Source organism: Molothrus aeneus, chromosome 1, assembly GCF_037042795.1.
Source record: "Molothrus aeneus isolate 106 chromosome 1, BPBGC_Maene_1.0, whole genome shotgun sequence".
In the NCBI taxonomy this organism is placed as follows: domain Eukaryota; kingdom Metazoa; phylum Chordata; class Aves; order Passeriformes; family Icteridae; genus Molothrus; species Molothrus aeneus.
This window is the reverse complement of record NC_089646.1, coordinates 130,124,931-130,149,306: the sequence shown is the minus strand read 5'-3', so window position 1 is coordinate 130,149,306 and position 24,376 is coordinate 130,124,931. Positions and strand designations below refer to the sequence as shown.

Below are 24,376 nucleotides of genomic sequence, written 5' to 3'. Positions count from 1 at the left end.
AATTAATTTTTTGGGTTTTATCAATGTTGAAATTAAACACCCTTTTGAATTCATACAGTAGCTTGCACCCTTTGTTTCATCCTTATTGTTTAACTGTACTTTGTAAGGTATTTGCCAGTACCTTCCCAGAAGTTTAGTGAATGTTAGCAGAGAAACATTTCAACAGACCCTAAGGAAGCACTGCAGGAAAGTTTGAGAACGTGCTTCCACACAAATGTGCAATAGTTATTTCTTGTGAAATATGAAGGATTTATAGGTATGTTTGCTGTTCTTTTTATTACTATTAGTAGTCCCTATGTCTAATTTATTATGGTTTTCAACACAAATGCCATATATATAGCTTGTTTCTTTCAATATCTGCCCAAATGGGAAATTTGTGCAAGGCAATGTATAGAGGGTAAGAAAATGAGTATCATGACTCTGTATTGCAATTCAAGTATATTATATTTATTTTATTATACATAATGTGCATTTTATTAAACATATATAACTATATTTAAATTATAAGTTTTTACAGATTTTCTGTATTATTATTTGGCATGAAAAAGGGAAATTTCTAGAATAATTTGTTTGGTTAAATGCTGGAGCATTTAGACTCTGTGGCTTTTTTCTAAAGCTAATTTTCATGTTCCTGGATCTTTTAGTTACATGATTTTAGAACAGAAAAGTCTGTAGTTGTCGTCAGATAAAACTGAACTTCATAACTTAAAATCATCAAAGGATTATTCTTTTAGTGGAAGTTAGAGTAAGTAAATGTGTTTGGAACTAAAGTAACTGGAAAGTTTATTTTGGATCCAAAGCTGGTACTTGCTTCACCCTAGCCCTGGCTTGCTTCTGATAGAATATTGCATGAAGGTTTTATGCATTGGAGTAGTGGTATTTAAGTGAAAAGACTTGCATATTTAATTATAAAAAGTTGGTTTATTATTTAGTTGTTGTAGGATTTTATATGCAGCCTTTAAGTCTTTTTGGCAGTTAGTCTGTGTGGGAAGGTAATACTCATTTTTCACATGTTCTTCATAGTAATAGTTGCTAAAATTGTGAAGCAGTATAAACACAATTATTTTTAATTGGCTGTTAATGCTGAATTCCATTGAGAACAATGAAGGATCTGTATTAAAAATAAATTAATTAATGAGTAATGTTGCAACAAGTGCCAACTACATAATAATGTAATTGTTACATATAAAACTTTGGTATGTCACATGTCTTTAAATATCCCTGAATTTATTTGAAAAAATTAATCCTTTTCCTGAAACTACTGAAAATTTTATTTTCTTTAATGAATATAACTTGTAAAAATTTTTGACAAAGTGAAACATTGAAAGGCAAGAAAGGGGAGGACAGATTTGATAAGTGTTTCTGTTCTTTGAATTGTGTCATTATCCAGGGGTCAGGAAGAGATTCTGTGACTTGTAATTTAGCAGTTACAGCCCTCAGCAGTTTTTTTGCAATTATGAGATAGGATTATTTCTTAAGTTGGTTACTTACCACAAGCCAACAAAAATTTGTGTTTTGGGTAACTAAATAAAACCTTTTAAAGGTTTTGAAGGTTTTCTTAGGAAAGAACAGGAATGCTGTGAAGCACAATGACACTGTGTTTTAATTGGTCAAAGAAAATATATCTGATCCTTATTATAGTCATTTTTCTGTACAAGTAGCCTGCTCTCTTAGTTCCTTTACTTACATGTTCTGCTTTGCATTAATAACATTTTTACTTTTGTCTACCTTCAAAACAAGATTTTCTGTTCAATTGTAACAAACACTGCATGTCTGGCTCAGCAGCAGATGGTCTAAATGGTGGAACAAATTTGGGTGTTGGAGGCTGGGCTACAGTCTTACAATGCTGAGTGCACCAGAACCCTCACAGAGGTGTGTAAGCAGTGGTTCTTTGCAGCCTGGGGAGTCATTGCAGGATGTTATTCTGTACCCAGAAAAACACATTACCTTGCTGCTGAGCAAGGGTTGATGACTAATTCGGAGAAAGGCAACTTCCCTGGGGAGACATGCTCATGTAAATGTCGCCTTGTAGAAAATCTCCAGCACCTCTAATTGAATTATGTAGCTGTGAAATGTGGGTCATGAAAGGGAATCTTATGTTATCACTATCATGAAAGGCTGAAAAGACTTGAACAACTTGTCCCTCTTCATAGCACTTTTGAGCAGTCACTGGCTTTGTTTTCTTTCCTCCAACCCACCCTTCTCAGTTAGGAAGACCTAATTTTTCAGCAGTATTTATTTCACTCTTCTCTCTAGTGAACAACATTCCTTTTTATAAAATAAGAATTAAAAATACTCCAGTAACTTAATACTTTCCTTTTTATGCAAGAGTCGTTGGACATTTTGAGGCTTACATGTTTGTAAAAGTGTAGAGCGTAGAGTTATGCTTTACTTAAAGTTTTAGAAGTAGAAGGGAAAATACTGCTTGCTTCATTGGTTTATCATTAGTGTACATTATTTAGCATGTATAGGCCTTGACATAATAGAAATGAAAATAAGGGGTGATCCTGTTTCAAGAATGTAATAATTCGTTCTCTTTAACACATGAATGTGTTCAGTATTGGCAAACGAACATGTTGCTACCAAAACTGAAATCAGATCCTTGAAACAGAAAGGATGTTGCCATGGAAAAATGAAGTAACACTCAGTGCAGCTGCGAAGCATTAATGAATAGGATATTTTTTTAAAAGATCATTTGTGTTTGGTGTGGCTTGGAGGGTCCCAACCAGATGGTTTCCATGAACAGGATCTGACCCCCAGCTTGAGGACTTCTTACTGGCAGATTACTTCATTTTCTTTCCCTTGGATTGTCAGATCCTTACATTAATGCAAGATTTACTGCTGCAGATTTATATTCAGTTACATAAATCAGTCACATCTTACATTAAATTCACAATTTTAGGCACACAGTTTAACAGTTATTTAAAAAGTGTAAAAAGATTTATATGATAGCTTTAATATATGCTATTGATGTAGTTTAATTTTAAGAATTTGGATTACATATATTTTGAAACACTTTCCGATTGGTGAAGCAATCTGTAGCACACATTCTCACTTTTGTCCAGCATATAATTCCATCATTTTAGGTGCACCCTTCCATTCCTTCACTGGAACTTGTGAGTAGGCAAATTTCCAGATTCTGTGAGTTAAATGTACAGAAATTCCATTGAAGTTGATCGTTGTGAATCTGCCTCTGAGAAGTTCAACAGGTGCAACTCAGTTTTGCACTTACTGGGCCTTTGTGCATTCAAGTTGGTAATTTCTTGTGTGATTATAATCATGGCATAATTTGCTCTAAAATATGGAATTTTGGGTCCATACATTCATTGTATTGGCCTTTGAAATCCTGCTGTAATGTTTTGCAAAATTTGTTAATCATATAAAACTTTAAATGAAATGCAGGTAAGCCAACTATATCTGTAAGCAATTCTGTAGTATAACATGTTGTCAATTTTTAGCAAATCCAGATTTAGGATCCTGCTGACTGCACCAATTTGTCATGAATGAGTGATTTAGAGTAACTTGAATAATCATCATCAAAGGCATTAGCAAAGGAGATTTTAATATAAATTCATAAAGGTGTAACTTGGTGAAGATCAATAGCAAGATTCACTCTATCATTTACTAATGGTAGAAATATACAAGGGAAAATAGAATTGGAATAAATCTGGCATTATTTACATGGAGGCCAAAGATGGAAAAGGGTAAGGGAACCGAAACGCTCAGTTATGAAGTTCAGACCTGACTTCCTTGCTTGCCAGATCTCTGCTGTGGCTTAGGTGCAGCTGGATCTGATCTGGACAACAGTTTATATCTAAGAGAAGAAATACAAAGAGTAAGAAAGTCCTTTCATTGAGTTGTGAAATACAGAGTGGATCTCCTTGCTTTCTGAACTCCTGATGAAGCTTAGGCCCAGTCTTAGTCTCAGACTTTGACAACAGTCTGTCTAAAGGAATTACCTACATGGATTTCAGTAGTATTAATTTAACATGCTATCAGCAGCTTATCAGATCTATTGCAGGTAAGAGATCTCTCTGCCTTGGGTTACAGAAAGAATACTCAGTCTCAGATAAGGAATCCCAAACAATGGGAGGCGTCCCAGCTCAAGGGGAGAGTCACTGGTGTGCAGACCAGTTGCACTTTAGGGAAAGTTTGAATTTAACTCATCCAGAGATCTGTTGTTAGTAGAAAGGCCTCTCAGAACAGCCTTGAAAGGCATCCCAGCTCAAGGGGAGATCACTGCTGTGCAGCCATCCTGACAGGGAGAGCTCAAAGGCAGTTCACTTAGGCTGTCATTGGCTTGTAGTCAAACGGCATGCAATGGGAAGGGTGTGCAAGAGACTCCTTGTACTCACAGCTTTCTTTGTTCCTTGATAACTGAGTCTTGGAAAAAACACATTCAAATGTTATTCACATGATCAGGCATGATGCTCATTGGGTCACTCTGCTCTTTGTGGATTTTCTGGAGTTCTTGACCTGGCTACAGCTCAGGCCTTTACCTCATTTGGAGCTTGTACTGAGCTACTGCAGGTCTGGTAGAGGGGGCTGAGTGTATCCATCACACATATGGAGGCCTGATGATACCATTTAAAGCCCACCAAAATTCATGGTCCAACTCCCATTCAGTTGTTTGAAATGAGTAGCAAAGAGCTGCTTTTGTAAAAAAGGAATTTTCATCAGGAATTTAAAGGGGTGAAACTTGTGTGATTCTACTTTCAGTATTCCTGATACAGCAAAGTAAAATAAACCAAATGTGATCGGAAGAACTTTTCTTTAGTACAAAACCCTATTAACCTGTAAATGAAGTGCATAAACTCTACTGAGTATTGAGATCTGTTCTTCAGAGTGCTTTGTAAAACATGCCCTACAGATCCTGCTGCTGGCGATGTGATGAAGTATAGTATCTCTTCAAGTTGGTGGAATTTTTGGATTATTACCACATGGTTTGTATATCCAGGCAGCATTTGATGTTAATTGTCATAGATGTGTATATATATATATATGTGTGTGTGTGTGTGTATATGAAGAATGGGTGATTTTTTTTATAAACTGTTTACTCAGCAAATGCATGGATAAAACAATAGTTATACTGCTCCTAAGTTATTTTGTCATCTATTTATCATTATCCCACAATGATTTGACCTACAGCCTATTACTAATAGACCAGAACACGATCTGTGTCACTGTAAAAATCTTTGCAAATTGACACAGACACTAATTTACCATTTAAAAAATCCAAATCTGTTACATCTGTAACAATACACCCTAGCTTTTCATTCAGTATAAATAAAGTACACTCAGCAACCTTGGATCAATAAACTACTTATCAAAGATGTAATTAGCTTCATTTTACAACTCAAACAGTTCTAAATCCAGAAACAAACACAAACTTCATGAACCAATGTATTTATTTTTGCAAAATTCTTCTTATATTTTTCTGCAGTGAATTCTTGTCAGTTTGTCTAAGCAAAAGGGTACAAAAATGCTGAAATAAAGATGAATATCTGTGTACTTACTAGGCTGGCAAAGTACTTTCAGTGCTGTGGAATTCCTGCTCTATTACAAATCACTATTGTGGTCCTAAAGACCTAATATCCTTCAGGGGAGAGTATGAAGTACAAATCTTGGTTTTTGCTTTTAAGCTGTGCTGTCTTTAACGATGTCAAACCAAAAGAGTGTTACCTAAGTTTGCAGCAAACAAATGTTTTTATCACAGCTACAAATAACATATTGTCCAGCAATTTGTATGCTAGGTTTTTCCAAGCAATGTGAAGCAAGGAACAGGTTGTACTTGCTTAACAAAGCATTAAAATGTGCAGGCTGTTGGAGCCTTTTGATATCCAGGTGCCAGAATGGTATTTGTAAGAGCCAAGGAAGACTAACAGTCCCCAGCTTACATCACCTCTGAGTTAAGAAGTTGTGATGAGTCGAGCTCTTGGTTTGGGCTCACTCTACCTCACTAGAAGCTCCTAAGAAGATGGCAAAACGGTCAGACATGTTCCAGGGCACTGAAAATAAAGAACAAAAAAATGTTATTTCCTATGAAACCATATGTACTGCTTCTGAATTGCATTGAAAAGGAGATAAAAGTATCAATTTATTATCATCTACTTCTCTTTGTTTAATGTATACACCTCTCCATTTGTTTAAAAGTCAGTCAGTTTTTTCTCTAAAGTTTGTGTTTTTCATAGTTTTTCTAATGATTACCTTTTTTTGTACATGCTCATTATGTTGCTTATTAAGCAGAGGCAGAATTTTCCCTGAATCAGTTCTTTATAGAAAGTAACAGCATATAAAATGTTGGCTGGTTCTGGAGACTTAGCTATTGCTAACAAAGCTAATGAATGGTAAAAAGTAAAGCTTTCTCATTCTGAATGTTCTCTGACTCAATTGCACTTGTACAAAGCTGTTGAAATGTAGATATATGTATTTTCACTTTATATGGCAACACTTTTCTGATGAATTTACACAGAAAAAACATCCTTCTTCTTTCTCCCCTCCCATAATCATAATTTATGAGCATATATTATTTCCCAGCATTTTGCGTCATCTTTTCTCTTAATTCAACTAGAAGGTAAGACTATTTTCAGTCAACTATGATGGATGAATAACTTCCGATTTTGTACTAATATGAATACACAGTGAGGGGAAAAGTAATCTATTTCTGAGAATCTTTCTTTGTTTTGTTTTTTCAGCTTGAAGTGCAGTCTTGTTGTGTATTCCTTCCCAATGACAGCCTGCCTTCTCCAAGTACTATTGTGTCAGGTGACATTCCTGGGACTGTGCGGAACTGGTACCATGGCCAGGCCAGTATGCCTGGCACCCTTGTTGTCTGCTTGCCCCAGATAAAGATTATGAGTGCTGGACACAAACACATGGAACCATTGCAAGAAATCCCATTTGTTGTGCTGAGACCCATCCTGGAAGAAGGTAACATGATAAACTCAAAAACCTTACTCTTTAATTTCCATTTCTGTCATGGAAATTATCTTCATTTTATTTTGAAAACTTCTGATTTCATACTGCTTTTTTTGCAGAATGTTGTTATATATTATTGATGTCTAGAAATACTACTTAAAAGGTTGGCCCCATGGAAATCAACATAGAAATTATCATCAAAGAGCTAGTTCTGTGATGTTTTGTATATTTGAAACTAAAATATTTTTTTACCTTCATTGGTTTTGTTATTCAAATTATTTTGTAGCCAATGATCTTGATACAACAGGAAGTGACAGTAAATTGGAAATTCCAAGACAGAAGAGGCAGGTTAGGAATTCCAAGAGGCAGGTTAGGAAAAACTTTTCATCCCACCAAGGTCTTGGATGCAACATTCAGACTGGACGTTAGTTAAACGTTTTTCACTGAGTGGTTGGTCTCTGGAACAAGCTGCACAGGAAAGTGGTCATGGCACTGAGCCTGTCAGAGTTCTGGATGCTTTTAATCTTAGGTAGTCCTGCAAGGAGCAGGGAGTTGAACTTCTTGATCTTTAAGGGTCCCTCCCAACTTGAGATATTCTATGATTCAATGTAAAATGAGAAAAGAAATACATAAGTAGAGCAAACTGTCAAAAGAAAATAATGAGCCTTTAATGGCCATCCTGACAGGCAACAGTTCTTTGTTCTGTGTTGTGACTTAGGAATTGTAGCAAGGATTTTGTAGAGATTTGAAGAAAAAAATTATAAAGGTTGAGAAAAACACAGTAGTTCTTATTTGAAAAGCTAATAATTGATAGGGCTTTGAGTTTTACACCAGCTCGAGGGAAGGGTCAGCTTTTAACATTCTGCAATTGATCAAGAAATGAAAGGAGGAGATAAGCTGAAAAGGACTTAGCAAGTGAAAACAAGTTGCTTATGTTGAATACTTTTTATTGTGTTCTGGCTTTTTTAACTGAGCCCTTAGAAATAATGAAAATAAATGGTAAATGGACTTGCAGCAGGGTTCTGAATAAACCCTGATGTAAAAATCTTGTACCATATATATATGTGTATATATAAATATATATATACATATATATATATATATATATGTATATATGTATATATGTATATATATGTATATGTATATATGTATATGTATATATGTATATATATGTATATACCAGAAATAGGTGAGATATAGATATAGATATACTGGAAATAGATGAGGCAAATATTCTGAGCTATCTTGAGCCTTGGGTTCCAGGTTTATTTTAATGACTTTTGTAAGAGCTAGTCTCACAAGTAAGTTTTGCATTCCATGGACATGCCAGTATTTGTGGTTTAACCCCAGCCAGCAGTTCTGGCTGAACTCAGCCACTCACTCCTCCACCCTGGTGGAATGGAGAAGAAAATCAGGAGGTCAAAAGTGAGAAAGCTTAGGGGTGAGATAAAGGCAGCTTAAAAGATAAAGTTGCAGGTGCAAGCAAAGCAAAATAACAGATTGATTTGCTGCTTCCTGTCAGTAGGCAGGTGTTCCAGCCTTTCTTTTTAGTTGGTTTCTTTGGTTTTTTGGGGTCAGCTGACCAGGCTGTCTCCCTTACCAGCTCCTCCTGTGCCCCCAGTTTACTTGCTAGTGGAGCACTGTCAGAAGCAGGAAACACTTTAAGTACTATTCAGCAATAACTAGAACATACCCATGTTATCCACAATTTTCAGCATAAATTCAGAACAGCACCATCCCAACTACTATAAAGAAAATTAAGTCTATCCCAGACAAAACCAGGGCATTGGTGTACAGTTAGTTCATTTTTGTATTCCTAAACTATTATTTAGAAAGAATTCTTGCTGTTTTGTGTATTGATTCTAAGATGAAGAGAGGGAGATGCAGCAATTGTTCCATTGCATTTGTGACAGCATTTTCTGAGAAAATTATTCTGTTTTCTCTCTTGCTGCTGAAATATAAACAATTTAAAGGGTATGTAAAATTAAATGGAAATCACATTCAAGAGCTAGTCCTGCTCCTGCCATCTGAAATTTGTTTGGATTTATAACATTGTGTTTCTTCTCCCTTTGATCTGCCACTTATATTGCCACCCTTCTCCTTTCTGTATTTTACCTTAATTCATGGCAATGGATATAAAATTGTAGTTTTTAGTAGTGAAAATCATGTTAGAGATGCTAAAAATGAAAAGGAAAAAAAGTTTGAAAGAAAGAGAGAAAGGTATATGTGGTTTTCCTAATAACTTTCAGTAGGAATGATCTTATTTGCTAATCATAGTGACAGATAGAAGATACATTTAACAGAAGTCTTTTGTTTGTTTTAAACTGATGATGTAATTTAAACCATTTATGAAAGTAAGAAGTCATTTGAGTTTTGTCAGACCCAGATTTGAAGGAAAGAGCCTAGTGAGAGAAAAGAATCCCCCTGCTTGGGATAAAGCCTATGGTAAGGAATTTATTTGTGTGTGGCTTCCTGCTCTGGGAATAATGCCAAACAGAAGTTCTCAGAATCTTGATATTTTTGATTCTCTAATGGAGCCATTGCCTTCTCCCATGCCAAGACTCCCTCTTAAAGAGATCATTTCAAAGTTTTTTTCACAGCTTAAAGTCACCTTCTTTGCTTCTTCCCCTGTAGAGGTAAATAATTTTTATGGACTTTTATTGTGAAAGTCTCTTAATTGCTTCTGTCTTCAAACAAGACTTCAGGGACAGTCAGACATGTTACCATCTCTCAGAAATTATATTTAGTCAACTGTGCTTTTCCTGATAGCCATTTTTTTGATCATTCTAAAGAAGATATAAGTAAAAGTCTTTTCCACAAGTATGTGTTGTCACTTTTAAGAAAGCTGTGTGCTCACTGATATAGTTTCTTATTACATGAAAGACTAAAAGAGGACAAAAAGGAAACAATATCTTACTGTCATTTGGGAATATTTCAGCCTACTCAGATACTTACTGACCTCAAGATGTCAACATACTGTAAAAATAGCTTATACACTATCCCACAATCAGGTCTTTCCATGTGTTTACAGAGTTTTGCTGCATCTCTGAGGTAATTTTAGTTTGTAGGAATGCTTTTACAGTACTTTTATTTAGAAACATTATGTAGTTCAGTCATTCTAAATAACTAAGTAATCCCTAAATGGATTTATCTATGTAAAGAATGAAATAATTCCTTTGAACTTCTGTTGAATAAATATAAACATACAATTAAGTAAGGTATTGAATTGCATTATGTATTCTCAAGAGTACAAATTAATCAGACAGAGATCTGTGAGGTAGTATTTATTGAAGATGTTAAAGTAGAATCACAGAATCATAAAGCCTGGAAGGCCAGGTTGGAAATGACCTCGAATGATCACCTGGTCCAAATTTGCATGGCAGAGGGACCCAAGATGACATTATCTAACACCCTGCTCGTTTGCTCCTGAAAGGCTGCACATCTCTAAGGAGGCTGTTCCAGCTAATGATTGTTGTTACTGTAAAAACTTCCTTATATTGATATTAAATCTCTCCCAGTGCAACTTGTACTTGTTGCCCCTTGTCTTTTCTGTTTTGACACCTTCTGAAGAGGAAGACCTCTGTCCTACTTGTAGATGCCTTTTATGTAAAACAGTTACTAAGGAGAAAATAAATTGTTAGAAACTCAGTTTGAAGAAAACTGAAATGTTTAGAGAAGTGCTTATAGTGAGTTGTGACTTTCTGTGTGCATCTAGCTTAATTGACAATTCATCTATAAAATCTCCAAGTTCCAACCTATAGTGATAGGCTAAAATGTGGTAAATATAGTTGGACAACATATGTTGTTATGGTCAGAACTTCTGGACTGCAAAGTGGTCTTCCAAAAATCTAAACACTTATAACAGGAAGACAAATTGAAGACATGAAGGGAACTTTTTCATAGCTAAAGCACTAAAACACAGTTTTAGAGTAACAATGAAAATTTTTTGTATTGATGAAATCCTCCTGTTTTTAGAAGTTTAGATTTTCAGTTATTTTAATTATTGATTTTTAATAGTATTAATTATTAATATAATAATGTTCCTCTTTGGAAACATAGTAGTAAATCTTTCATAGTAGTAAATTTTATTAATTCATCTTTTTAAAAATGTTTACTTATGTCAGATACAGTAAGATATAGATCTTTAGGTAACACAGAGTAAAATAGTTTTAGAAAGCAGTGTTCAAAATATCTTAAAATTGTTGATTTTGTTGCTAATCATATTCTCATTTTCAAGTGAATAGCCATCTACTGACATTCAAGTGAATCACTATTCCAAATATTTAAATTTGAAAGATGGCTTTTGCTTGTGAAGTAAGACAGATTATATATCTTCCCAGAATTTTGTAACACATGTTGAAACACAATAATCTGTCCATAAGTGACTTGCAGGAAAATAGGAAATTAGTCATATAGATTTCAACCTGAAAGGAACAGTTAAATGTTTAAAGTAGAACAGCAGTATGTTGGCCTCCTTACAAGTTATCATATTGCATTAGATTTTTAAAAATGTTTACCTTTAATTTTTTTTTTTAAATTTAAGATAAATATTTGGCCTTAAAATAGTGTGCTGTTTCATAGAGGGGTCTGTGTGTGACCTTAAGATCATCTATTTCCAACCCCCCTGCCAAGGGCAGGGACACTTTTCAGTAGACCAGGCTGCTCAGAGCCCATTCCAGCCTGGCTGTGAGCACTTTCAGGGATGAGGCATCCACAACTTCTCTTTGCAGCCTCTCTCAGTGTCTTGCTACTCTTGTAGTGAATAATTTCTTCTTTATATCTGATCTAAATCTACCCTAGTTTGGTTTATTTGAGCTTATGGTCGATGTCACCATCTGTAATAGTAATTACTGTGTTTAATTTACCTGTTATGAGAATAGCTTGTAGAATTAGTTCTCACGTTGGAAAAGCTGGAGTTATGCAGACATAGAACTACTGTCCTGTTGCATGACTGGGGGGAAGTACAAGTGACCTAACATGTAGTGACTGCAGTATTTTTTTTTTTTAAACATTGCATGTCCCATGAGAATGAGGGCTTTAGAAATCCATTTAAAGACCCTGCAGTGTGGGTACAGAAGGGGAAATAAAGACACAGTAGTCAGGTTGCTTTTTAAGGATTGCAGTGGATACTAATGGTAAGCCTGGGAATAGATCCCAGAGCACATGCATGATAAAGCTTTCGTGATCTCTCTCCTACCATTACTGATTTTAAACAAACAAAATTTCTCTTGTGCAGAACTGTCAGCATTGTATACACAACATCATGTACAAATACCACAGTTGCAATCTGTTTTTTAAAATAAAGATAAGTACCTCATAAAAATGAAAGCAAACATAACAATTATTAGATTTATCAATGCTGTATGTTATTCATATGGGAAGTCTTATTATGAGCATTAATGATTAACTCTAGCAAAGAAGCAAACTGCATCAATAAGTACCAGAGAAAGAGCTTCCACATACCAAATTTTTTTATTCATACATTGGAAAAATAATTCAAAAATTCTGTAGGAAATTAGTCTTTCTAAACTATTGCAAGTGGCAGATTAACACAGTTAATGTCTGATGGTTGGGTCAGTCAACTGCCAAATACCTGAAAGTGGTATTTATAAATTTAAGAAGTTATCAAAGCAGTTGAAATAGTTTAAATAATAAATTTTTAAATATAAATCAGTGATGGTGCTCTACAAAATTTAAAATAAGGATTTATGATAGTAATAGATCAGAATTAACCAGAATTTTCAACCATAGTAGGGGACTTTCATGTGTATATTTTATAATCTTGCCATAATAAATGTTGAGTGTACTGTAGTTCCACTAAAGGCAATTCCAGTTTTCCCAATTTACTTAAAATATTTCATAATTTCATCGATTAAGTGACAAAATAAATAATATATGTAGATTCCAAGGTTAGATGTGGATAAAATTCTGTAAATATGGCAATTTCCTTTCTACCAAGAAATCATTCTTTAAATTATGGGAAAATCCTACAAGCAGTGTTGCTTTTGATGTTTAGATGCTTTGAATTATTTCTTGAATAGTTTCATAAAACAAATTTGGGAATGAATGAAGGTACATTTTTAAAAAAAACAAATAAGATATAGGTACAACAACAAAACAAGGATTTATCAGGTGCACAGTTCCAATGAAGTGTTAGAACAGGCATTAAGTGTATATGGAGCTGAAGAAGTGGTAACTGATGACATTAGGGGAATTTCATAGCTGTAAATTCACTGTGTCTTTACTACAGTATTTTTTCAACATACTGCAGTTTCTGTAAATTGATAACACTTTATCATTGTTTTCCCTTTAAGGTAGATATTGTGTGCAGTCTAGTAGTGCTACCACTGTTTTTTTTCCATAGATATGCTTTCTTTCTAATCCATGAAATATAAACTATGTTAATTTACTGTAGTGGTCACAGAGAAAAAAAAGTTCATATGTAATAATTAGAAACATGTCATTGGAGTTGACTTTGCATTTGAATTTTTTCCAACTATTACAATTATTTTTTTGTATTTCTTGGATGACTGAACTTGGAAAAAAGCATGAATTAATTGCTTCAAAACTTTTAATCTGCAAACCTTTTGAAAGTATTTTCAAGTTTCTTTGAACTGAATTCTTCAGTATGTAATAGCTTCAAAATAAACTATTGAAGTTTTCAGTTTGTTCTTAGGATGAGATACAGAGTTTTCTGATATATACTTTTGGCGATATAAATGTATTGCTGAAGCCACCTGTGGAAGAAAAACAAGAAGTCTTACTAAAATAATATGGTAAAAAGATGTTGGAATGGAGCTTTCTTTTAATTTCAAAACCCTTCCAATTTCTTTAAATGGTCACAGTTAACAGTTGGTGCTATTTCTTAGTGTTCTTAGCATTTCTCAGCAGGACATTATTGACTGTAGGTCACACCAGGCAGCAAACACACTCTTCATATATTGTTTAAAAGCACTGGTTTGAATTTTTTATTGTCCCATGAGACCCCAAGGGGCCCAGCCCAGTGTACCTTTGTCTACCATTTTCTCCTCTGATTCTCAGGACTGGCTCCCATGCTTCTAGATATTAGATTAATTTGGACTCTTTATCCATGGCTTAGGCCAAAATTTTGAAAAATAAAACCTCATACCAAATAACTTTCTGAATTTTTCTGTGGGAAGGAGAACTTTTCTCCTTCTCTGTTCTTCCTGCAAAGATGAAGACTGTTTCAGGCATGGCTGAGGTTTGTGGATGCTCAGCAGCCTGCTGTGTCTGGATCTGGCACTTCATCCAGCTGCTTTTACATTACTTCATATTGGGACAGGCAGTTTATTTTGGTGGATTGAAAATTCACATGGTGGGCACAGACTCTGTGTTGTTGAAGTTGTGACAAAAAGGCCCAACTTCCTCAGTAGGAAAGCTGACAAATGGGATGAAGATTTTCTTTAAAGAAAACAAAACCAAACAAAAGAAACCCCAAAGACCCCTAAAATATTATGTTCTTATACCTGTGAAGAGCAAAAACCTGTATCTGTTTCAAGTAAAATTAGAATTATCCACATCTTTTTGATTGCCTTATTTTCCTCACGTATTTTGAGCATTCTTTGAATTTTGGTTCAGTGTTTCTCCCAGAGCCTAATTTTTTTCCTCTGGGACCTGGCTATCATGTGTGAGATTGTATTTGCTTTACATGGCAAGGTTTTGGTAATGGGGTGGGCTGCAGGGCTGACATCTGTGAGAATATTCCAGAAGCTTTCCTCAAATCCAACAAAGCCAGTTCCAACTGGCTCCAAATGGTCTTTCCCAAGTTGAATCTATTCTGCCCATGAACAGTAACAGGTGAATTATTTCTCTCTGTCTTCCAGCCTTTTGTTAAATTTTCTCTCCTAGTCCAGCTGAGTAAGGGGAGTGATAGCAGCTGTAGTGGGTTCCTGACACTCAGCCAGGGTCAACCTACCACGGGGATTCTGTTTCAAGTCCTGTAATCTGTGTGCTCAAGTCCTCTCAACTCTAGCTGGTAGAACCGTTGAAAATTTTCCTTTACCAAAAGGAGTTCTGTTGACCCTTTAAAGATCTACCTGAATAGTTCTGTGATCCTGCTTTGGAAACATTTATGTTTCATCTATTGACAACCTAAAGAAACTGATTGTGCAGAAGCTGTAGGCATTTTGTTGTTCAGCTGTGCACTGCCAATTCCCTCAGTGATTATTATTCTTGATAACAATTCCTGGTAGGATGCCAGAAACTTCTCTGGGTAGGCTTCCTCCTAAATATAAGAAATTAAGTGCTAAATATATGTCCATAGATGTTGCAGTGTGATGTAATAGCCCGTCTCAGTATCGCAGTCCTTTCCCCAGGTGTGCCAATAACCCCTCCCTTCCCCTCCCTTGCTCCCTGCTTAGTGCTGTCCGTCAATCTTGGCATTCCAGCAGGGGCGTTGTGTGATTGGCAGAGTTCAAAAGAAGCCTCTCAGCCCTGGGGACATTGGGCCATCCAGGTGTCATTTGTCTCCTGAGACTTCCCCCCCTCACCTGGTTGGTGGGATCCCTACCCCTTCCCTCCCCTTCTCCCTGGGTTAAAAGACACGGCGACCACGCGGTTCTTGGTTCTGTTGGAGCTGTGGCTGCATTCAGAGGCCTGTGTGCCAGGAATAAAGCTCTGGATCTAAACCCTCCAGCAGAACCCGACTCCCTTTCCTTCACCTCGCCTAAAGCCTTTCCACCAGAGGTAAACCTGAGCTCCTGCATGCCAGGACTAGTCCCAAGTGCCCAAATGCAGCATCCAGCTGGCCAAAGGTGTCTCTGAGGTGAAACCACCACAGCTGCTGCCTCTGGTCAAGCAGCAAGGCCCAGACAAGCCCAGGCAGGTTCCATCTGGCAATATTGGTATTTAATTCCAATACATAATAATTTGTTTTTAGAAAATCCATCATCTTGGAAGTTTAAGTGAGGTGGTGGAAAGAGCTGCCCTATGAGCATTGGAATAGGCTTCACTCTGCAGCACCACTGCATTGAGATGCAACCTGTAGACTTTTAAAGGAAAAAAAATCACTTTTTTAGTATTACAACCTGTAAATAGATACGAATATATAATAGAAGGAGTTGCCTCTGAACTGTATCCATATGCTGAAAAAAGTGGGGAGTGTTTTCTAGATATTCCTCCGTTTGAGGAAAATTATATGAAGAAGAAAAATTTCTTTACAGACTATGTTGTACATGTTTGTTCACAGTTTGGAGTTAAAATTCCCAATGGATTTCAGTTTTTAGAAGTTGTAAAAAATTTATTGCTATTGTTTAGATTTTGAAGTATAGCATGGAAATAATGGTTGAATTATATTTATGAGAGTTTAGGATCAATTTAATGGTTGTGGATTGCACTTGCTGACTTCTAAGGTGGTTTAGAATAAAGCCTTTGCTAGTTTTGTGAAATTAATACCCTACTCTTTATTAACTAATTGTTTAACTGTTTAACATCCTTCTTTTTAATCACTAGGTGATGCTTTTCCATGGACAATTAGTCTGCATCATTTCAGTGTATATACCCTTCTTGGACAACAAATGACTCTTAATTTGGTAGAACCAATGGGCTGCACTTCTACTTTAGCTGTGACTTCACAGAAACTGCTTTCTTCAGGGCCGGAATCCAGACACTCGTTTGTCGTCTGCCTCCACGTCGACCTTGAGTCCCTTGAAATAAAATGCTCCAACCCCCAGGTTGGTACATTTAATTGATTTATAAAAGGAAATTAAAAATAACTTGATTTAAGTATGATTGATCTGCATTTTCATGAAGAGGGGCTCTATCTTAATTTTTTTTTAACTGGGCCATCAAGATCAAGGTGCTTAGATTGAGATTTGCTTTGAAGCTTTCTCAACTTCTGTAATTCAAACTCTTTTCCAAATGTAATAGCTGTAGTATAAATGCATCTTTTGGCTGATGGAGTGAAATGAATTGCAGATGTACCATTAAATGCTATGATACTGTTCTGCTGTCACTGTGGATTCGTATATTGAAGTGGTTTATGTAGTTTTTTTACATTTTCATGGAACTAACGTTTCTTTGAACATAAAGCGTCTTTTAGGCAAACAATGGTATCCTGCAGTAAAAGGAAGAAAAAACAGATGAATTCATGTAAACAAAAGTTACCACCTAATTTGTTTTTATTAAAAGGAAAAGGTGTTCTTAGATTTTTTTCAGAAGGCTCATCTTGTATTTTAATTACTTGGACCTAGTTCCCTGTAATTTCAAATATAGTAGGTATTTAATAATATTAAAAGTGGAATGGCATTGTTATAAGTGCAAGTCCTACCTAAATGTGAGTTGAGAACTAAGAAGAAAATAGAAAAATACAACATTTTTCAAGCATTCCTGTTAAAGTGTAATTAAGTAATTTGTTTTACAAACTGTAAGAAAATATTTTCACTAAAAAACTGAAACTCTAAGCTACATATAAATTATATTATGTGCATAGTGAACTGTTAAAATGAAGTTGTAATATGGAATATTAGATCAAATGTTGTTGTCTTAAAGGGTGTCCTTGTACACTGTGATGTTATTAACTTACTGAAGTATTCTAATGACTGAAAGGATGCAGAGAAATTATTTGAGTTTACTAAAGGTTCTGGAAATGTCTTTTCTCCTTTACATGTGCCTTGCTTGTCCTTTCTTCTTTACTTATGCGAAAGGGAATAAAAAAGGCAATCAGTCTTCTTGAACCAGATGTCGAAGGATAGAAGATGAAAAATGCAAATCCATAAACAGCATTTGATAGTCATAAATTCACAGTATGAAATTTGATTCCTTACAGTGACAGGCTGTATTTTTTCTGTAGATGACAGCCTCAAACTAGGTGAATTTTGGTGAATTTGTTAAATGGTAGCAAAGGTGAAGTATTATATGTATATGACTATTATGATTTAATGTGAAACCATGTTCTGATGGTTGTAAATTCAATAGATACTTCCAGTGTGCAAAATTGCCAGGATGTTCTCCTTGGTTGTAGTTTTCAATTTTGTAGTAATATGTTATTTTTAAAGTATAAAATGCTGTAACATATTGAGCTTTACAGATTTTGCCAAGTAGTCAGTGGAGTCTTATTGAGTTATGTGTGGTTTTGCTGAGGAGAGAGTGGAAGCAGTGAGAGGGGGAAGCCTTTTTTAACAAATACTGGCAGTTACCCTTTTTGTCCTACCATTTTTCTTCTCTTAAATAGTGTGTTCTAAAAATAATTATTATATATGCTCAAAAATACTTAGAAAGGAGAGAAGCCTTACACTTATACTTGCCCTTCTCATATAATCAGAAATGTATTTGTAAAATATTGAGATTACACATTTGAAAACACTCAATCAACAAGAGGAAAATCCTTCCAATTTAGTCAGTAACAACCAGTGGAATGAAATAAAGTGCGTTAAAAATAATTTACCAAAGATGTGACTTTATCAAAGTTTTGAAATTTTATTTACATGTAGACACATGCCATCTTTTTTGTTTTAATGAGGCTTTATTGTGAGGGGTTTTGGTATTTTCACCTTTGACATAACTCTGTGAAAATCATCTCCCTCTAACAGAAGCGTGTTTTTTTGTTTGCTGAAGTTATATCGAGTTGCGACGGCCACAATACACAGAGTATCACCATGCAATTTCAGAAGGCTTTAAGCATTTGCCCATACAGAGTAAAATCATATCACTTCAGAAGGCTGCAAGCACCTGCCCTTCTTGTTCTTTAGCCCAGCCTTTTATACCCCTCAGTGTTCATGCATTGCTCCTTTGTGCCCTCTGTTCCCTTTGGTGATTGCTCGCCACTCATTGCTTTCAGTACTGTTCATCTGGTTTTCCCAGCTGTAGCCCATTGGAGGTGAGGCTTGGCCACAGCCCCATTCCCAATTACAACAAACCATGTACCTACAAACTTATTTTGTCCCTAGCTTCAGAATGGGATAGAGTATTTTGATCATACTGCTTGGTTGGCTGGTTGCTGGTGATGTTCAGAGACATGGCTACTGCTGTGTGAAATAACCACTGTTTTAGAGTGGCTGGAGAGATTCTAGCCTGAGCAACTTAAAAAAGTCTCCCTGACAAGATAGGTAATTATTAGCTGTAATGATTATGACTACTGCAACCCCAGTAAGATTTGAACCTTTCAGTGTTGGATTAACTGATGACAAGCCTCTACACCTTGTATGTAAACATATATGTAAACACAAGTTCCTTCTTTTGCATTACTTTCTGCCTTTAGGAACAATAGCATAAATAATTTTCTGAAAGCCCTGCTTCATTAAAACATAAAAACATAGATTACGTTGTCTTTTGGTTTCTTGGAAAAAAACTGGGACATGGGGAAATTGCTGGCTTGTATGATTTGGATATCTGCCTGTATCCTGTTAAATTTCTAGAGATAATTTTGCCAGCAAAGTGTCAACACCAGTTAATGTTATATTAGTCAATCAATTGGGTGGACATTACATTAGTTAGTTGCATTAGGACATTAGTTGAGCTTCCTGCATTGCATGGAAGAGACTCGGGAAAACTTAGAAATTTGAATTTGGTAATTTAAAGGTTACCAGTGCCTATCAGAGTGCTACAGACACAAAACACTTTAGAGCATAACTGAAGGAGTTCTTCACCAGAGCCACAGTTGTTTGGCTGTAGATTGCTCTGTATATGAAGGGAAAAAAAAAATGTACTGTGAAGTTTATTTCCTCTAAGGAAAATTCTGTCAAAAGATTATGTGACCTGTTCTGTGTAAACCTTGAAACTTCAAAAGAAAATCCAAGTTGAATTAAGAAGGTTTTTATAAAATTCCAGCATTTCACCTCTTAAGAAAAGACTGCACCATGTACTTTGAGACTTCATCACACATTCTCACGCACAAAATCAAGTACTGTTTTATATCAAATATAGATTGACAGCAGTGTTTTTCTGCATCTGTTCTGCCCACATAAGAAGCCAGCTTCGTAGAGCAAAAGTGTCCTGAGGCTTAAAGTTCTTATAAATATGAGAATTTAAATTTTTTATAATGGCAACTTTGGTATGGTATCCAGCTGTGAATCTGCTTATATATTATTTTCAGTTTTCACTGACCTTTTTTTATACAGTATATTCCAATATGTTGTCATACAAATTCCATGATTAATGCCTATTTACAAAAACTTATGTAAATATCTTAGAACTGAGTCAAACAATGTGCAAGTTAAACAGTGTGTTTCTAAATATTGGAATGACATATGCCGGGAGACTGTTGAGTTTGGTAGTGAATATTCTTCCAAAGCCAGATCAGTTTCACATGCTGCAAGGGATCATTATTTTAATCGAATTGGAGTGATTAATTCTGCATTGTTAATATTTTATAAAGTTTACATGACTTTTCCTAGAGACAGTATCTATATGTATGAAATATATGCTAAATTACCTTTGCTTAATTGTTATAATTTTTTTAGTAAAAGTTTTACAAGACCATGTTATAGTTTTTTTTGTGCTATGTGCCATATGTTTATGCAAAGAACAGATTATTTTTATCAAAGTCAATATACTGTAAATGATGTTAATTATTTTATTTGCAATCAGAACATTCTAAATGGTGAGAAGTTCAGTTCTAAGTCTCAGTGGAGGACTTTGATGATTTTTTCCTTCACCTTGTTAAGAAAAGCTTCATCCTAAAATTAAGTTTTATTTTTTCCTTTAGGTGCAGCTTCTGTATGAACTGGCTGAGATCACAAGTAAAGTTTGGAATAAAATTCAGAGGAAAGGAGTTCTATATCAATCTGTATCTTCTGTCTATACTGAAACCATGACAGGACCTGTGCCTCCTAGCTCCCCTGTTAAAAGTAGCATTGGTACCATTCCACCAGATACCAGCACATACAGTCCATCTGCTGACATTGGAACCACTACAGAGGTATTTTTATTTCTTAAAAGAATGTGTTGTGTGAGTTCTGACCTACAAAATGTAGTGGTGTGCAGTCAAGGAAGAATCAGAAAAATCAGAAAGAGTAGTAGAGTCCAGGTGGCTTGCCCCAATAAACTAATGAACAGTACTTTATTACTTATTTTGGTGGAACAAAAGGGAGAAAAAAATATTTGCTTTATTGGGCTATATTTATTATTTGTTTTTATTGTTTCTCTTTGAAGTGAGTGTGTATTATCTTGGGGCAGAAAACTGTGGTTAGTGTGTTCAGGTCAAGAAGCATAAGCCATTTTTCAAGTCCAGAATTAGCAGAATAGTAAGTGTTGTTTTGAAAATACCTCTGATACCTGTGCTGCTTGTGAGCTGTTCCAGGTAGTCAGCCAGTCACTCTGATGCTGGTCAGTAGAGAGCTGCTGTGTGTAAACTGCATTGGCAACCAGGAGAGGTACTGGGCTGTGAAGGCTTCCATAGTTGGCATTGCACCCAGCTGTGTGCTCACCCCACCTCCATCCAGCCACTGTTGAACCACTGTGCCATCTATGACCTACTCCTGGAGCTCAGCCCATTCCCCTGTCCCAGCTGTCCATGTCTCCCACTGCTTTTGTGGCTCTGTCACACGAGCATTTGGGATACATCTTCAGATATAAGATTGGCCACTTAGGTTTGTGTATTTCTGCTTCCTTAATTTATAACACTGTGTAACTGCCTGGAGAGATCTGGTACCTGATCATAGTGTCAGTGTTTGCTTGAGACTGTAAAGTATTCAAGGCAAGGGGAGGAGTCCTGTGCCACACTGAGGAAAGCAGGCTAATTCTTTTATCAGCATGAGTGCCGTGTTAAACTTCACCCATGAGTACTATTGGCCAGAAGTCACCAGGTAGCTGCTATAGAGTAGAATGGGTGGTCCCAGGAAGCTTTGCAACTGCACAGGCATAGTATTTGTGGTTTTCTTAGTGCCCCTGTCAGGTTTACAAGTTAAAATAGTGAGTTGACCTTGTTTATGCTCCAAGAGCAAGTCAAAAATGTGTCAGATGAATTGAAGGTATACCAGGGTATCACATGTATTCGGTGCTTTGTTTTTGACATAAATCTGTAAGAATGTAGAGAGACTTTTCTGAATGACTGGCTTTCAGTCTCAGGATAGCCCCATCAGCTTTAGGGACACCTCATTGAACAGTTCTGGAACACAAGCAGATATACAGTAATTTGGATTCTGATTGCAATACATATTCAGCATTTGGCCAAGATTGTCTTAGCCCTCTGTATAGTTTATATTATTTCTCAGGTTTGGAGAAGATGAAATGGTGATTGCTAGTGCCTGCTTTTATATACATTGTACACACACCCCAAAGAAACAGCTGACATTAAAAAGTGTTTGGGTTAGAGTTAAGTTGTTTCACTAAAATGTTTGTAGATTATTTGAATAGCCTTGTGCTTGGTGTATGTCTACATGTGCATGATTTTAATTGTGAAAAATATTGCCATGGATACAGAATTGAAGGTAAGTAATAATAGTAAGAAAACAATATGGTCACAAAAATAGTGGTTTTCCCCCTACTTACATCAAATTAATTTCTCATTACAATCAGAAACCACCAGCTTTATAAATAACAATTTGTTTTTGGTCATCTGTATAGACAGCAGTATTTGGAGTACATATTGTACTTGGAGCATTAATTGAAACTACTCAGTGATGTTTTAATCCATATGTTACCGAGATTATTTTAGTAATATGGGTCCAAGTTCAGTGTTCATATCCTACCCTTTTGCAAAATGTTCTTCATCATTTATTTAATTTTCTTTGTATTCTCAAAAAATGTTATACACTGGCTAAAAAATTTCTTCTCCTAAAAATTGTAAATTATCTAAATGAAATTTAGTGAATTAGTGAACAAGGGACAATATTAGAATAGATTAATTAAATAATAATACATATTTCTGTAGGTTTGACTTGGGGAAATTTTCCAGAAGTTAGTTTTTTATCGGACTCTGTATTTTGTTTATATATTTCTATAGTTTTGAGCCTTGACATCTTGAAATGTGTCAAACAAAAACAGCCTTGCTGCCATAGCTATGGGATTTTTTAAGTTTAGAGATTTTATAGTTGCTATGTTTTGCTCTGTGGGAGACACATGATTATTTTTAAAGCTTCTTTCAGCTGCAACAGACTTGCTATAAAAGAAGAAAGCGAACTTGCACAACTATTTATATCAGATAGCAAAAAAAAAAAAGGTAATTTGTTTATGTGATTTGTGAATGATTTATATTTTAAGCTGTGTCTAATTCTTTTCTTGCTGACAACTTGATGTGAGCAGCATGGTTTGATGTGGATAAAGCTACCTAGGCTTACTGACTTTTAGCCTGGGTGGTGGTCAAACAGGGAAACATGAGTGAGGCTTAAATACTGGAGGCTGGAAACAGTTAATCATTTTTACCATCCCTGCCTTGGAAAAGGTAAGGTAGTGCAGACTGCAACAGGCCACTTGTTACTGTTTACTTAAGTACAAACAGTGGTAGAAGTGTTTAGTCCTTGGGGAAACTCAGTGATTGAGCAAGAATGCAGAAGTTATTTTGATAAGGCATAGCATTAGTGTGGCCAAACTGTGATCATCTCTGAGCTTTAGGCAGGCCAAGGATGAAGGCCTCATATGTTTGGATCTTCCTGATGAACAAAGATAAATTCTGGTAAGAAAATAAACTCAGTATATTGGTCAATTTGCAACAATTGGTAAAAGAATTAAATTGTGTATTTTAGGACTTGGCATGAGAAGTTGTGGGAAAATAGTTCAGGGTTTCTGACTCTGGCTTGATTTTTCAGTAGATCTGGAAACAGAGCAGAAAAGTAATGCATAAACATATTTAACAATAACATGCTGGGTGCTGAAAATCCAAAATGAAAATTGAAACTCGATGAGAAACAAGAGTCTTTCGTCTCACTTCAGTTTCTTAGATTTTTACTGCAAAAAATTTCTGTGAATTTGAGCTTATAAAAAATATGTCAGCTACTTCAGACCATCTGTTTTTCAGGCCCTTTGGCTTTGCCTAATGGTTGTGGTTACAGTACCATGAACAGAGGGCTAAGAGGAAATGCAGTCTCTTCCATTTGTTTGCCTCCCAAAGGACAGTCATACAACATGTTCTGTCTTCAGAGGAGCATCTACCACTGACAGAGGGTATGGGCCAATTCAGCTGTTTACACAGGTTTTCACTGCAGAAAAAACATGGGTAGTATGTTGAAGTTAAACTGTTGAAGGGGGCAGAGGCAGCAGTGTGTCCCTCTGCCAGGGACAGGGTGTTGAGCAGCTGGGGCTGTCTCTGGAGCAGCTCTGCAGCTGCCATGGCTGCCAGCAGGAGATCGCTGCTGGACACCACAGCCCAACCCAGTTTTAGCTACACTGACCTGCTGCCACTCCAAGGGGGAGTAAGGCCAAGTCACCTGGAATTCTGGGGGGAATGCAGTAACCCAAGCACAGGATTGTAGGTGAGGTGAAGCCCAAGGAGTTGAGGCCCTTGTTAGGATTTTCAGGCTGTGTGGTAGAATGAATTCCAAAGCTTGGCAATTGCAGGTCCAGC

At 36.0% G+C, this 24,376-nt stretch overlaps 1 protein-coding gene across 1 annotated transcript in view; it reads left to right on the top strand.

The window, feature by feature from the left end:
* VPS13B (vacuolar protein sorting 13 homolog B) overlaps positions 1 to 24,376 on the top strand; it is a 433,987-nt gene that overhangs the window by 218,812 nt on the left and 190,799 nt on the right. The window contains exons 23-25 of the mRNA XM_066565010.1: positions 6,696 to 6,930; positions 16,390 to 16,610; positions 20,582 to 20,794. Of these exons, the coding sequence (XP_066421107.1) occupies positions 6,696 to 6,930; positions 16,390 to 16,610; positions 20,582 to 20,794 (669 nt within the window). The remainder of the gene's footprint in view (positions 1 to 6,695; positions 6,931 to 16,389; positions 16,611 to 20,581; positions 20,795 to 24,376) is intronic.